Source organism: Anabrus simplex, chromosome 3 (assembly GCF_040414725.1).
Source record: "Anabrus simplex isolate iqAnaSimp1 chromosome 3, ASM4041472v1, whole genome shotgun sequence".
NCBI classification, from domain to species: Eukaryota; Metazoa; Arthropoda; class Insecta; order Orthoptera; family Tettigoniidae; genus Anabrus; species Anabrus simplex.
In genome coordinates, this window is record NC_090267.1 from 417447640 (window position 1) to 417464387 (window position 16748).

General features: G+C 39.1%; 1 protein-coding gene across 1 annotated transcript in view; it reads left to right on the forward strand.

Moving 5' to 3' along the window:
• Nucleotides 1-16748, forward strand: part of LOC136867389 (chorion peroxidase) — a 107122-nt gene that overhangs the window by 47456 nt on the left and 42918 nt on the right. The window contains exon 4 of the mRNA XM_067144573.2: nt 5419-5624. Within this exon, the coding sequence (XP_067000674.2) occupies nt 5419-5624 (206 nt within the window). The remainder of the gene's footprint in view (nt 1-5418; nt 5625-16748) is intronic.

Consider the following 16748-nt stretch of genomic DNA (forward strand, 5'->3'; position numbering starts at 1 on the left):
TTCCTTAATTGCAACAACCCAGGCTTTCTTCTATGGTCTGAATAAAAAATAATCTTGAGGGGAAGGTGCTGTATATCTCTTTGTTGCTCTGCATACCACTAGCTTCTCACAGAGGTGGCCACAAATCGAAACCTGGCCAATGCATGGCAGATTTTTGAGAACATCGATAAACTGCAACGAGCTATGGACCTACTCATGGAATGGGCAGAAGAAAATGAAATCTGGATAAACGAGGACAAAACAGAAATGATGATTTTCAGGAAGGGCGGTAAATTCGCGGAGGCTGACCAAATAATGTGTAGAGGATCGCGTCTAAGAAGAGTAAATCATTTCAAATATCTAGGGCTAACTCTGCAAACAAGTGGGCATTGCTTCCGAATACACATCAGATCCAGGATGGTTGCTGCGATCAGAGCAATGAATGACATAGGGAATATTACCCTTATTGCTGTAGAGACAGCTATGCAGCTATTTAAGGCAAAGGTAATACCGGTGCTGACATATGGTCTCGAACTCATAGGAGAGTACCTTACTTATAAACAACTAGAGGAACTGGAGAAAATCAAAGCTCGCTACCTCAAAAGGGTCCTGGGAGTATCAAAGTCAACCCGATCGCGGTTGGTATATGAGCTAACGAGGGAAACGTACCTGATAGAGGACCTTCGGAACGAGCTGATACTGCCAGTTAATGCGGCATACGAGAAGCTTCTACAAGATCTGAAAGCCAAGAAAATGGAAATTTGGGATTCCTTCTACACTACCGAAGCCATGATGGACAGAAGGTGGATGGGCACAAATTACCAGCTGCGCCACATCGCTACAAGAATGGCGGTCCATGGTTTCCATTTTAAGTTGTGCTCAGAGAAGAAATTCCATGACCCAAGTGATCAGTGTGTGTGCAATCTGTGTCGTCAAATCTGCGGGCGATATCATATACAGGAATGCTGAGAGAAAGTGCTCAATTAGTGAATTTGTGAAAGCCTGATAGTGACAGTGATTTCTGCCCGAACTAAGCAGGTATGGATGTATATATATGATTGTATTCTTGTTTTATGGCCAGTGGCTGCATTAAAACATTATTATTTTTGAGGTGAAAAGCCACATAGAAGTGATTCAGATTACATGTAAAACTGGAAGTGCCATGACTATGATCACAATGTTAAGTCATGTAAAACTACAAGGTTGCTTTTCTCTTGCTATGGGTTGATGCATAGTATTAGGGTGATTTTTGCATTCATGGAATGTTGCTAGAATGGCCAAAATCTAAAATGAGAAGATTGAAGGAAATGTTGGAGTAAAATGTAAATTGTGTCCTCATCCTGAGGTGGCGCAGCTCTTCAGGCACACCCGCAATGGAGGTGAGCTTCATGTACCATTTTAACCACATACCAGCCCTTCTGCCATTCTTAAATATCTGGCAGTACAAGGATTGAACTTGGATTTCAGAGGACAGCAGCTAATAGCACTAAGCATTACACTACAAAGGTGGACACTGTTGAAGTGACTGAAATGTCCAAAAATAATGTCCATGGTACTTGTTATAAAGAAATACTCTTAAGTGGCGAATAAAAGTAAATTTGGTTAGGAAAAATACTGGAGAAAGAGGAAGACTGGGAAGAAAATGGAGTTTCATTATGGGGCATAGATAGAATATGTGACAAAAGATATGAAGGCATCTGCGCTGACCATTCAGCCAAGGAGCTAAACAAGTTTGAATCCCTCTAAGATATTTAAAAAAATTAAGAAATTAAGAATTGATAATTTGAAAATAGTTTTCAGGGTTTCAAATTTTCACACCAGGCAAATGTTAGAGCTGTATCATAATTAAGAAAAGTGCTTCTCAATCGTAGAACTTCCTATTCCTCTGTTGCTGAAAATTTGTAAAAGTGCAATGCTGAAATATCAAAGGAAATTATTGTTCCAGGCATTACTAATTTTTTTGAAGCACTTCTTGCATAATTTATACAGTACATATTCAATTGTTGTTAGTGCCTGAAATTCTCATTATTGGGGTAGATATCCTGAGACTTTAAGTACTACTCTACTTCAACAATGAGTGGAGACAAAAACTGAATGACAGGGTACTAAGGGAAAAGATGTTTGCCATGCTAGGGGACTATGAGATTAAGGGTAGATTGTTAAAAGCTATCAAAGGCAGCTCCTGGATGAGACTACCTCTAAATCGGTCTGTTTTCAGACCAACTTTGCTTTACGGGAGCAGGAAGCTGGGTGGACTCGGTATCTTATTCATAAGTTAGAAGTAACAGACATGAAAGTAGCAACAATGATTGCTGGTACAAACAGGTGAGAACAATGGCAGGAGATAAAGGCTAAATTAAGAAGGAACTTTATGGATTAAGCTGTGTGCATGAACTGGCTTTGGTGGTGGGGTCATGTGAAGCAAATGGAGGATAGGTTACCTAGGAGAATACATAATGGATTCTGTTATGGAGAGTAAGAGAAGCAGAGGGAGGCAAAGACGATGGTTAAGCTCGGTTCTAACAATTTAAATATATGTAAGAGGTATAGAACTAAATGAGGCCACAGAACTAGTTGCAAATAGAGGATTGTGGCGACGTTTAGTAAATTCAGAGGCTTGCAGACTGAACGCTGAAAGGCATAACGGTCTACAATGATGCATGTTTTAAATTTATTTCTTTACAAACTATTTCTCTTTTAATCAATATTCAATTCATTGTGTATTCTTTGTCTTCAGGCAGCCTGTAGGTGGTGGAAGAATTTGTAATAGAAAATACAAAATGCTGTATTCATAAACAAAGGAGTGTTTATCATCTCAAAATAATTGTTTCCTATGCATAACCTAATGAAATGAACATTATAAACATTTGAATATTAAATTTTCATGACTGCATTGTAGGCGTAACCGACATTCAGTTTCGATGATAAATATTTACTTATATGGCATTTGTATACATTTGGTTCTTCACCATAATGTAATGCACTGAATAGAACAAGACAATAGGCACAATGAAATTGTCAGAAATTTAGGTCTAAATCTGTTTTGACATGCACCCCTCCATTAGATTAGTTGTAACTGCCTGCTGTGGCTACTAGGCTGTACTTTCCATCAGAGCACATACACTGTTCCTTTACCTGCCTGAGCTGGAGCTCTGTTCATTGAGCTAAATTGTGCCTGCCTTTGCCATAAGATCTTTCTGTTAGTGTGATGTAAAACAGAAACAGGACCAAGTGGTATATATAACCCTTTGTGTACAATAGACACCAATGGTGAAAATTCAACAACAGTACACATTTTCATATATCTCGTGGGTTCTTTTATCAATATAAACAAATTAAATTTTTTGACATAGATGGATGAAAATATATTCTCTTGAAAACATACAAGGGTTGGGACAAAAATCATTGCAACTACATAGTTCAAAAATTTAGGGGAAAATGTTTTTGAACATATGCCATACTCCACAAAACAATACCTCTCACCCAGGTATATTACCAACTAAACCTTTATTCTTTACCATTGAAGTATACAAAAGAACATCAATGGATTCATGTTCATTTTCAGAACACAAACAGAAATGTCTAAATAGGGGCGAAAACAGTGATAAGTCCTCCAGGGTGGATTTTATCACAGAGCTTCAGTATGGTGTATATCCTCCATGAGCATTTATCACAGCTTGGCACCTATATGGTATGCTCCGTATAAGTCGACGGAGGCCACATTGTGGTATCAGGTCCCGTTCTTCAATGAGAGCCTGTTCCGAGGTCTTTGAGAGTCTGTGGTGGAACAGGACTCCCACACACACACTTTTGTCGAGCCTATCCCACACATGCTCGATGGGATTAAGGTCGGGACTCGCTGCTGGCCATTCCATCTCATGAATGTCCAGTTCTCACAAGACAGCTCTGGTGATGCGCCCTACATAAGCCCTGGCATTGTCGTGCATGAGTACGAATTCAGGGCCAACATCATGTGCAGCAACCAACATATGCTGTAGCAGTATCTGCTCGATGCACCTCTCAGCGGTAAGATTACCATGGACGATAACATCCGTATGGCCATCAATACTGATGCCATCCCACACAATTCCCGAACCTTGTCCGACTTGGTCGCCTTCCTGGACAACATTTGGCATGTACTGCTCACCACGGCATCTCCATACATGTTGACATCTATCACGCTGTATCAGGGAAAATCTGGACTCGTCTGTGAACAACACAGGTCTCCATTGGCAAAGTTGCCAGTTGACATGGATACGGGCAAACAGAAGTCAAGCTGCGTGATGTTCCTGCATTAAACAGGGCACTCGAACAGGACTTCTGGATTGTAAGGACACATCTTTTTACCTGTTTCTTACTGTCTGGTCAGACACCGAGACTCCAGTGACCCTCCTGAGGTCTTGTTGCAGTTCTCTGGCAGTTGCTGAATTACATCAGTGCACAGATGGTCAGATGTCTGTCATCCTGTGGGGTTGTCATGCTTTCACAATCTTGTCCAACCCTCCTTATGAACTGGCCGGTCTCATTGTAGCGATTCCACAAGCACTGAATAACTCACACACACGTTGAGATCCACAGCAACACGACGAAAAGTCCATCCTTCCTGGATCAAAATGACGGCCCTTGCAACTTGAATGTCGTTAAGATGTCTCGAGGGATGTGCTGGTTTGCATACAATGTTCACAAATGACCACAGTAGTCGGTGTACCTCACAACATTTGGATGCACTGCTATTCACTTTGAGGGGTGATCTGACAGTTTAATGCATGGCTATGCCTACAGATGGAGTATAACTTAGATTTGACATACCCAGAGTAGCTAATGTCTCGAGGTATGCTGTGCAACCATTGGAACCCCATCTACCAAATTAACGTTCACATACCAAATGTTACAAGACATGTTCCCCTAATTTTTTTGAACTATGTGTTGCAGATATGCAAGCAAATCAAAAACTTGCTCTCTCTAACTCCAGTAGCTTCCACCGTCTTCCAGCAGCAGCTGCTCGATGACTACATGTGCCACTTCGGTCTGCACACTGGTTGCCGCACGTCCTTGCTGAAACTTTTCTACCCACCATGCCACTGTACGATGTTGGAGGGCATTATTTCCGAGGGCTTTCACCAATTCACTGTGGCATTCTCTCATTTCTCCTCCCAGAGAATGGTTATATTGATGTCCGCGCGCTGCTCAACTCGGGTTACTACCATTTCACAATGCTCGCCACACAACTGATTTCACAGCGCTCTCTGTGCTACTACCAGCAATCGCAGCCATCTGTTGTGAATACATACTATGGCTGCATAACTTCTACGCGACAAATAGCAGTTTATGATCCGCTCGCATATCTGCAAGAAAAAATAGTTGCAATTACTTTTTCCCCAACCCTCTTATATATTCATAACCCTTCATTATTATGTCATAAATTTTTCTTTATTTCAGAAATGGAATAAGCAACAAGGAAGTTCTTTTGAACCAGCTGGAAGCTGATGTACTTGGTACTGGTCTGGAGAAGTGTCCTCCTCCTCCAATATGTACTCAAAGCATGTATCGTACTCATGATGGCTCATGTAATAACTTGCAGCATCCCAAGTGGGGAGCAGCACGTAGTCCAGCTCAGAAAATTCTACCTCCACGATACTCAGATGGTAAGTTGTAGAGATGATTTCTTGTACAAAATATGCAAGCAAGGGACATGGTTGGTGCGTGACCTAACTTATATTTAAACTGCATGAAGCAGAGTTTTCTCTCATGAGTAAAACATATTTTTCCTTATGTCTTTGTATTCAGACATATCTTCATTTATATAGTTCAAAATTGCCATTAATGCTTTCACGGCCTGTACTTATAGACATTATAGTGTATAGGCTTTTGGGCTTATGCCGTGTCAAGAAAATAAAGTGAAATTCTTAACGTTTTACAGAGAACTGTGCTCTGCATCCTCAGAAGAAATCTCGACTGTCCATGAGAAAGCCTTCTTAAACAATGACAACTTTGAAATTGGATGTTATAATAGAAGTGGAAATGGTACGTTCATTCACCACCAGATGGCTCCCAGGACGTGGAGCAACGCTAATGTTCAAAGCGGAAGCTGACTGAACTAACCGACTAAGCGGTTCACATAACATGTTTGTGTAACATGCAACAGGTGTAAGACATAGACATAAGCCTGGAATGAAACATCTGGCGATGAGGAACGTACAAATTTGAAAAACAGACGAAATAACAATAGTGAAGGGACAGGAAAGGGAACTACCTACGAAAATTCTTAATGGCTGGCAACCAGGTATTACTTCATGGATAGCCGGTGTCCCTGTTGAAATTGTTAGGATTTATACACATTTCCACAGCTTGATCCATATATCAAATTCACACTTGACTCTGAAGTAAATAACACTTTAAATTATTTAGACTTGAAAATTACTAGAAATAGTCAAAACCTTTCCTTTAACATCTTCAGAAAACCAACGGAGAGTGTCAACATGATCAAAAATGATTCTTTACACCCGGGAGCTCATAAGAGTCAGGTTCTTTAGCATGATTTACAGAGCTTTTAATATTCCGCTTTCAACCCAGGATTTAAAAAAAGAAATTAATACTATATACCATTTAGCATACAAGAATGGCTATAATAAAGAGTTTGTAAACAGGATTATAAATAAAGTAAAAAGTAAGCCTAAGACAACGTTAATATAAGAACAAAAAGGAAAAGAGAATAAGAAATTTGCCGTATTTACATATAATAGCAGTAAAATATATAGTATTACGAATCTATTCAAAAAATGTAATTTAAGAATCGCTTTTAGGACTAACAACACAAACTCGAAATTGTTTTATAACACTCATATCGATAATAATATAATAATAATAATAATAATAATAATAATAATAATAATAATAATAATAATAATAATAATAATAATAATTTCCAAAATTCGGGTGTTTATAAACTGAAATGTGCTAGTTGTTTAAAAAGTTACATAGGACAAACAGGTAGGAACTTCATTATAAGATATCAGGAACACACCAGAGCCAAGAAATACAAGAGATACTCGGCCATGAGCGAACACATGACCGACTCCAATCACACGTTTACAAACATAGATAATGACCTCAAAATACTGAAAACCATAAAGAAAGGCCATTTATTAAACATATATGAGGAAATCTACATTTATCTGGACCAGAGAAACAATCCAACAAATAATATCAATGAGCTTTCTGAGAAGTATAACATTTTATATGAAGAACTATTAAAAGCGAAAGTTAGGAAGAAACGCCAGACTCTTAACACGTCACACGCTCGGTGACACTCAGGTTGCTCAACTTAGGACATGCTCTCCTACTTCCCCTCCACACCCCCCTGCTCAGCGTAGCAACTATCAGTACTTGTTTTAAAGCAGATGCACACTTACCTCGGTAGAAGCGAGTCCTTCTCTGCACATCGGGGCCAATAATAAGGAGTAAGTAATAAGATTTTATTACGTTACATTATATTTATTTCATCTTCTATTTCACGTTACTTACACTTATATTATTTTTTATTTTTCATTTTATTTCAGATAAAATTATATCCATTACCACACAGAACTTCATCATCATGGCCCCGATCTGACTTTAAATTCTGAAGCATTTAAATTTTAATGTACCATCTAAGGAATGCTTATTAAGTTTTAACAAATCTTTCACCAAGGAATACAAATCAAGTATGCTTTCTACAACAAATGATATTTTAAGATTTTATAAGCAAAACTGGTATTTTCCAAGAACATCAAGATAAATATGGACAATTTGACTGTTTTACCTGTCTTATGACTTACAATTTTAACAAAATTTGAAGATCTTCTTTTAAATTGTCTAAAATTTTAATGCGTCTTTCCAATTTTAATATTTATTTGATATATTATTAATTTATTATTAGCTGATGATGTCCCTTAGGGGACGAAACATGTCCTAGATATTAATAAATTATATATTGTATTGAATAGGCGGACCGCTTAATTATAATATTTAAGTTTATCTTGAATATTCATTGATTGACTAAAATTGCTCAGTCTGAGTAAAACCAAGGACAAATTGTCCCCACTTTTACATCCTCGGGCGAATGAAATTCCCTGTATGTGCGGTATAGTATAAATCGGCCAAACATGCCGGTCTATTGGTACCCGTATCAAAGAACGTGAACGCAATATTAGTCTCAACCAACCTGACAAATCAGCATTAGCTGATCACGCTCTATCATCGGGTTATGATGTCATGTTCCATGATGCTCGAGCTCTTAACCCACGCTAGACGATACAGGTGCAGGATTATACGGGAAGTTGTGGAAATACGTAGAAATCCTAACAATTTCAACAGGGACACTGGCTATCAATACCTGGTTGTCAGCCATTAAGAATTTACGTAGGTAGTTCCCTTCCCTGTCCCTTCACTATTATTTCATCTCAGTGTTTTCCAAATTCGTACATTCCTCATCACCAGATGTTTCATTCCAGGCTTATTTCTGTCTTACACCTGTCATGTTACGCAAACACGTTATGTGAACCACTTAGTCTGATTGTGATGGTTCGGTCAACTTCCACTTTGTGTGCCACATCCTGGGGGCCATCTGGTGGCAAATGAACGTACCATTTCCACTTCTATTATAACGTCCAATTTCAAAGTTGTCATTGTTTAAGAAGCCTTTCTTGTGGACAGTAGAGATTTCTTCTGAGGATGCAGAGCACAGTTCTCTGCAAATCGTTAAGAATTTCACCTTATTTTCTTGACATGGCATAAGCCCAAAAGCCTATATACACTATCATGTCCATAGTTCAATATTGTTAAAGCAGAATTTTTAAAGGAACTGATACATTCATTTTGGATCTGTGGAATTTAATTTTTTAGATGCCTGAATTGGAAACTGCACAAGTTTCAATGCTAATTCCACTTCTTTGCATACTTGCCTACTATACCCCATTCAAGCAACATTCTCTCTGCTGAGGTAATGGTTCATAGAAAGGAATTTTCTTGCTATGAAGTCAGTGAGTGAAGTAAAACTTTTGGTAAACTTTTGTGCAGAACATCAGAGAAACTGTGAAACATTAATGGATTGTTAAAATGAAGTAACCTTCTCTGCAATGGAACATTTAAGAGTCCTGTTGATTATATAAAATTCCTAATCATTAGATTGCATATCAAAAGTTCCTTACACCGGGCGAGTTGGTTGTGCGGTCAGGGGCACCTGGCTGTGAGCTTGCATCCGGGAGATAGGTTCTAATCCCACTGTCGGCAGCCCTGAAGATGGTCTTCTGTGGTTTCCTATTTTCACACCAGGCAAATGCTGGGACTGTACCTTAATGCCAAGGCCACTTCCTTCCAACTCCTAGGCCTTTCCTATGCTGTTGTCGCCATAAGACCTATCTGTGTCGGTGCAACGTAAAGCAATTAGCAAAAAAAAAAAAGTTCCTTCCTGTTTCTACATTGTCATCACTACTCTGCATGTAATGTGCAATCATTGCACTGAACACAAACTCATACATTTATGTAATAATCTTTGTTTCTGAGACAAGGAGTAACTAACTCAGGCATGAAAATAAGCCAATTATTTGGAGACTCACCAGTAAATCTGCAGGCCAACGTTTCTTACCTGATTTACTACTTACAGGTATGCCAGCAAGATTTCTTGAGAAACAAGTTTTGAATGCATTCTGTAGGGTCAATTGTGGTGACAGATGCTCCATTCATACCAACAGTCATTAAATTATTTTAAACTGTACCATGCTTCTATTGGTAGATTTTGTTAGATTTTATATAACTGAAATCTTTGTTATTTTCCCAAATAACAATATATTTATTTTTGACATTCCGCTGATTACTGAAACAAACTTGTTTCATGAAACTTGCACATGAGAGATGATGGAACAACTTTTCCTGCTCACTTATTCCAGTATGCGCTCAATTGTGAACAAAGATTCTTGTTTGGAAAAAGATGTACCCGTATGCATCTGCTTGAAAATGCACATCAGAAGTTTTAGGTCTAACTTGTAGAGTTATACGGTAACTACATAATAGACTTCATAAAATAATAGGAAGATTAAAAATTCACAGCACTTTATTAATAAGTAGACTTATATAAACCAAAAGGGTACCTACCAGAAAAGAGTGAGAAGAAAGGTGGAAGGATAGTAATAAGAGAAATGTGGCTTTTGAAATGGAAGATCACTCATCCACATCTTCAATATAGGGTTGGTCACACTGGGACAGTAGGTTGTTCTGAAACATTAGGAGCTTGAGGTGGAGTGTTTTGGTACAGTGTTCCAGTATAAGGGACTGTAACTGCACGGTAGAGAGAACTTCGAGGCAATATGACATGCTCTGCGTCAACAGGAATGTGCCTGTGCCGGACATGTTGTGTAGTTACGGCTGGCATAAAGCTGCACACAACGTGAAGGAACAGTCGTAACATTGAAATTCATGCCCAATAATCACGTTTAAAGACTTTTAGGTTAAGACTTTTTCAGTCAGTATGAAATACTCATAACACGGTTACAATGACAGTACAGTCTTGAAGCAATTAGGTAGGTGAAACTGAGTATGTTACAAAAAGTTAATGTTCAGTACATAGAGAAGCAGGAAGCCATTGGCATTGCAAACTAGAGTCCTCGTTTGCTGATTACATATCCCATAGCAGATTATCCTTCCCAACTCTAGCATTGAAGTCACCTAGTACAAAGAGTTTATCTTTAGTAGGTACATTAGAGATGGTTGTAGAAAGAAAGTTTTCAGCATCTTCCTCAGCATCTAATGTAGGAGCATAAGCAGAGATGAGTCATGTAACTTATCTCCAGAGAGTGGTATACGCAAAGTCATAAGTCTTTCACTAACTGCAGTTGGGACAAGCTGGTGATCAGCAAGTATATTTGTCTTCATGGCCTATCCAACACTATGAATAACTCTCTCCATCCTCCTTACCATTCCAAAAGATAGTATATCCTGAACTGGATTCAATAACTTTGCCTTCACTGGATAATCTTGTTTCAGTCAAGCCAGCTTCATTAATATTCAATCTAGAACAGGGCCTCTCAGGGTGCATGCGCGTGGTGCATGCACTGTGCATGGTGCAAAGACGACTTCGCTTGGTTGACCAGAGTGCAGACCCCTCCACTCCTCTCTCCCCACACCTGTCTCACCCGTTCGGCCTGTCTCCGCGTTCCTCACCTTCACTGCTGTTTCTCCCCCACTGCGAAATGTTTACGTGTGGTGAGCGGAGGCGCTCAGTTGTATGGGACAAGGTTACCAGTGTTATTAAAAAAATTAAAAAAGTGAATTAGAAATACACATACATGTTTGAGAGGAATGTAAACATAATTTTTAAAAATGCAGAACCCGTAACCACAATGAAAATGCTACAGTACTGGAACAAACCTCCTTCGTGGATATAGAATGCTCTTCTTCAAGATGTTTCAACTTCCTTAATTCTTTCTCTCTGACGTTTCCTATGATTTCACAATAATTTTCCGAATGTAGTCTGTTGTAGTGTCTTTCAGCAGACGATTTTCTTACGCACGTAATTATCGTCCCTATCGTCCCACAGATTAAGCATTTGGCATTATCATCACGACAGACAAAAGAAAACGAAAGTTCCCAGTTCGATTGAAATGGACTTTCGGAAGTCTTTGCTTTCTTCGAAACAGGTTGCTCCATTATTATGTTGTTGTCATGCGCTTATCTATTTCACTGATAAACACGTCGTCTACCACCAAACGCTTCGTCGCTCTCAGCACACTACACCATCCGAGTCAAGCCGAGTTGAGGCGAAGCGTACCGATGCACAGTGCACAGAGCCTATGCACCTCGCTCTGCACGCGTGAGAGTTTGGGCGTTTGAGAGGCCCTGATCTAGAAAGCTTGTGGACAAGAGCTGTTCTCTGTTCAGGTCTGTCTCTCATGTCGAGCAGTGCTCGGACATTCCATGTTGCAGTTATAGTTTTCCTTGAATGTTTCGACCATGTATGGGTTGACCCACTGGGTGAAGTCGTCCAGCAGGATAAAAATGTGACTTCCGATGTACAGCCCACCTTTTCTAGGACCTTCCCCATTTAGGGGTGGGTAGTGGTGCAGGTGCAGGACCAAATTCTTCCATCTTCACCGTACTGAAGTCCATCTTCTCCGCCGCAGATATTGACATCTTCACTTGTATCCCTGAGCTGGGACCCTTACCAGGTGTTACACACCGGGTAAGTGTGCTCTGGGACTCGCATAGGCAGGGGCGCCGCTCCCTGAGATGGGCTGCCTCCGAAGGACATCGCTACCTGATTGCTGAAAGAGGAGACTAAAAGTGGCAACCAAGACTACTTCTGATTAGTAACATTAAGTGAGGAACACAATGGGTCGACGTTACTTGCGATTAGTACCACCGTGTGAGGAACACCATGGATCTACGTTACCGAGGAGTAGTACCCTTCTGTGAGGAACACCATGGGTCCAGGTGTTGCCTGTGGTTAGCACCATCGTGTGTATTCCAAGGTGGAGGGGGGCACTCAGCTGCGCAGACTTAAGTCCATGCAAGGTAAGGTGCCGTACGCTGCGCTGGAATGTGTCCGTTCCCCTGTTCAGAATGGGTCTGCATTACCTATGAGTAGTACCACTATATGAACAATACCATGGGTCTATGTTGCCTCTGATTAGTACCACTATGTGAAGAACACCACGAGTCTGTTGCCTGAGAGAGGTACCATTATGTGTGACATACCACGGGTCTATATCACCTGTGATTAGTACCACTGTAGAAGGAACAGCATGGTTCTGCTTTACCAGTGATTATTACTATTGAGGGACCAGTGGCTTTGATTTTGAACCCCTTTGGATAACAAGCGGTATCTCAGAAAAAGAAGGCATTGTGAATTGAATCCTCTGACTGTTTTGGATTCATGGTCATTTCATAATCAGTTTATATTTTAGGCAGTGGATACTTTTTGAAGTTTTAATTATAGTTATATTTTGTTGAACCGTGTACCATTATGGGCAGATGACCTAAATGTTAGGCCCCTTTAAACAACAATAATCATAATCATCGAAGGTACCAAAAACACTCCAACCCAGAAGGAATTGGAAGAGCTGGAATTGAGGAGGAGGAGAATAAATGGAATAAACTGAACATTGTGTGGACAACACAACAAAACTATTCACTGCTTAAAAAAAACACAGCACTGTTCTGTCTTGTTTGTTTTTAAAGTGTTCAAAAGTTTAACTTGAATTGTCTATAAAGAGATAGAGTATAACTTCAACAAGTCTCTAGATATAGTTACTTTACTTTTTTATTAGACATTGGTTTAAACTTCATTTGAGAGCAGAATATACTTTAACAAATATGAAATATCTTGGGCTGTTACTGCATTCTGATAGTGTATCAACCATGAATCTTACAAACTCTAATTATAATGTAAATTCTGTTAAAAAGAATGGTTTGGAAGAAATTTGTCATAAGTAGATAAATACAGATTTAGGTTGTCATTGTGCACTGTGTATATATACCATAAAGATGTTTAATACTTACCAAGTACCTTAACTACTTGACAAAGTTCACATAAAAGGTTTCTGGTTCATTTAAAGGCTGTTCCATGTTATTTAATATCTGTAAGGTATTTACTCGTTCACTATTTGGCATAAGAGCTGCAAAGCTTAAATATGAATTTCTTATGAAAATGTAAAATTCAAAACTCTGAAAGGATCTGATATTTTACAGCAAATTGTTGAAACAGCTGAAACAGTTAATACTTATGAGCACCCTGTTGATCAAAAATGTAGGTGAACCCTACATGGCCTGTCACTCTTGTAAATATACATAGCACCCCCTTTTGGCAAACTAATGTAAGTGCAAATGGTCACTTTATCAGGAGAACTAAAATAAGTTGTGATTGCTCATGTAGAATTATTTTTTATTGATATTATGAGCTAGCTGTACAGAACGAGCTGCAGATATGAGACTTTACCAAACAGTCCAAGTTATATAAATTAGTAAATTCTAGATCTTAACTGCAGATCCACTAGTTTTCCAGAGAGGAACGATATTAGCCTGATACTTGGATTTTTATATCAAACAGGGCAAGTAAGTCAATGTAGTGGAGTCGGTTATCTGTCTGTTCCTCCCTCATATTAATAGGGAAGAACAGCTTGGTGAAATGTCATGAAGCTTGATATTTAAGTCGGAGGCAAACCTGAACATGAAGTGAACAAACAAATCGTTCTTTTGTGATATCAGTCTAATAACAATGTGTGTTACATTATTTCTCATCGTTTCTGTAAATTGTTTCTTCATGCAACAAATCATGAAATTATTTGTCTTAGTGCTGGAAAGGAAGGGAAAAGTAAGGTGACACATTCCTCGTCATTGTGATCTTAGTCGTATCTGACTGAATCCAGCTGAGCAAACCAGTTGAAGGTCTTATTTTTGAATTGCTAGGTGTTAAAGGCATTTTCTCTTGGCTGATTTTGTTAATTGCTCCATTATCAGATTGGCTGCCTCTATTCATGCTTTCCAGGGTAAGATATGCAATGATGTGAATAATAAAGCTCTGGAATACCAAACATCCATAAGACTTAACATCAGAATATCATTAACATTGTACTTGGAAATAAAAACTGTAAATTGATGATGGTAAGAAGGAAAAAGTTTTTGGGTTCTGATGTTGCTAAAATGTGTGTTTGTATCCCCATCCTCAATTCAGATTTGGAAAGGGGTAGTATTCCCTATGTACCTACCAACAGTAACTGTAAATAACATTAACTTCATCACCATTCATAAAGGCAAATATAATAATAATGATGATGATGATGATAACAACAAAATTTGTGGAGATCCCTAAGTCACACTCAGTGTAAAACTCTCATTAAATGGTGAACAGAAGTCTACATGCTTCTTCTTATTCTTCTTGTGTAGTCTCTGGAGAGGCGTGGTGCAGGTCTTTTGAGCCTTATAGGCAACCTGCACATCTGCAAGGACAGGGCCCTACCTGTGATGAATTCTGATGCTGAAGATGGCACACACCCAGCCCCCAAGCCATGGGAATTACCAAATGATGGTTGAAATCCCTGATCAGGCCAGTATTCAAACCTGGAATCCCTTGGGTGAAAGGCCAGCACACTAACTATTTAGCCATGCAGCTGGACACTTTTCCCAATGTACACTGGAATGCACAAAAATTTGTTGCAGATGGCACTTCTTTTTTCAAAATTCTTTTTTCTGAAATAGGATGAATGCTGTATAGGTAGTAGGATTCCAAGAATCATCCCTTCGGTCATAGACTACCCACAGTTCATGAATCTCTTTGCGTTTAGAGTTTTGTGTGGTTTGAGCATGCATATATCAGATCATTCACTACTGATCTGCATTTAGGTCACTTGCCCAGGTGGCATATTCCCTATTTGTGAAAAAGGAAGTTTGTATGGGACTTTTTTAATGCCCTTATCAGGTGATGTTTACATCTGATTGATTAAAATATTACTGGATAATTCAGTAAATTGTTTTTTATAATTCCTTTATCACTTTATCATGGTCATTCTACTCCCTACTAAGAATCTCAAGGTTGGCTAAAGATGACATACTGGCAACACTTGTGGCTGCTTTTGATTCTTGGTTCCACCAAATTAGTTGTGTGTTACTTGTAATAACGCAGGTTTTATGCCCCCCACTACACCCCACCCCAAGGTTTAATCACCACATTTTTTAAAGCAGGAAGTCAAATTATTAAATAGACTACCTTATTCTATACCAACAAAACCAGCAGCCAAAAATTTTGGGCCTGAGTCTTTTTGTCTGTGCTGTCCACGCATGCTTACACAGCAAGTTGCTGTTCTGTCAGTTTTCATACATGTATATAGACTATCTGTAAATTAAGGATATTATGGTTTTGCTATAGTCTCCACATTATATGTACTGTATTAGTATTCTTTTCTCGCAATTCATTTTCTGTTGCTGGTTGGGGGTAGGTGGGTGGGGCAATGCTTTAAAATTCATCCCCATTTGTAGATCATGATAGGTGATACGCATTCCAAATGTGTATTTAATATACCTTTCACTGTTACTAGGCTCTTAAGATAATTATAAAACCATTTAAATTGCAGGGAAAAAATGGTAGTTAATGGGTTATGACTGGTTTAGGGGATTGAAACAGAATGCACTCAGCTTGATGCATAATACAAAATAAGTGGTTTAAAAATCTTCCAGCCATCCTAGAACTAGTTTTCCACTCCACATAAATTTCTAGTACAGTACTTACCATGTAGACCAGCAGTAAACACATTTGTCAGAAAAGAATGTATACTTCTAGATTGCAACAAACAATAATTCATTTTTAAAAAAATAATCATATGGCCTCGGCTACAGTGTGCAGATATTTCAATTTGACGCTATCTGGCTGTCTGCTCATCAATTTCGACGTTCCGTTTTACTCTATGCCCCCACTAGATGGCAGGCTGAGTAAACCGAAACTCTCTTGGGCGTCTATGGCTGAGATTTAATGAATTTTGTCAGGTAAACACCAAATGTGTCACCAGAGATCTTTTACATGCCAACATTGTATGACATGGAGTGTCGAATGGACTTTTTTCCGCCCTTCAAAAATCAGACTACCTCTGCCGGGTTTGAACCCGCTATCTTGGGATCCGGAGGCCGACACTCTACTGCTGATCCACAGAGGCAGCTAATAATTCATGATGGTTGCAGTACAGTAGAGGGGGGGGGGGGGGGGGGGGGGGGTGAAGAGGTTTTGCAGGCATTGCTTGCAAGGCAGT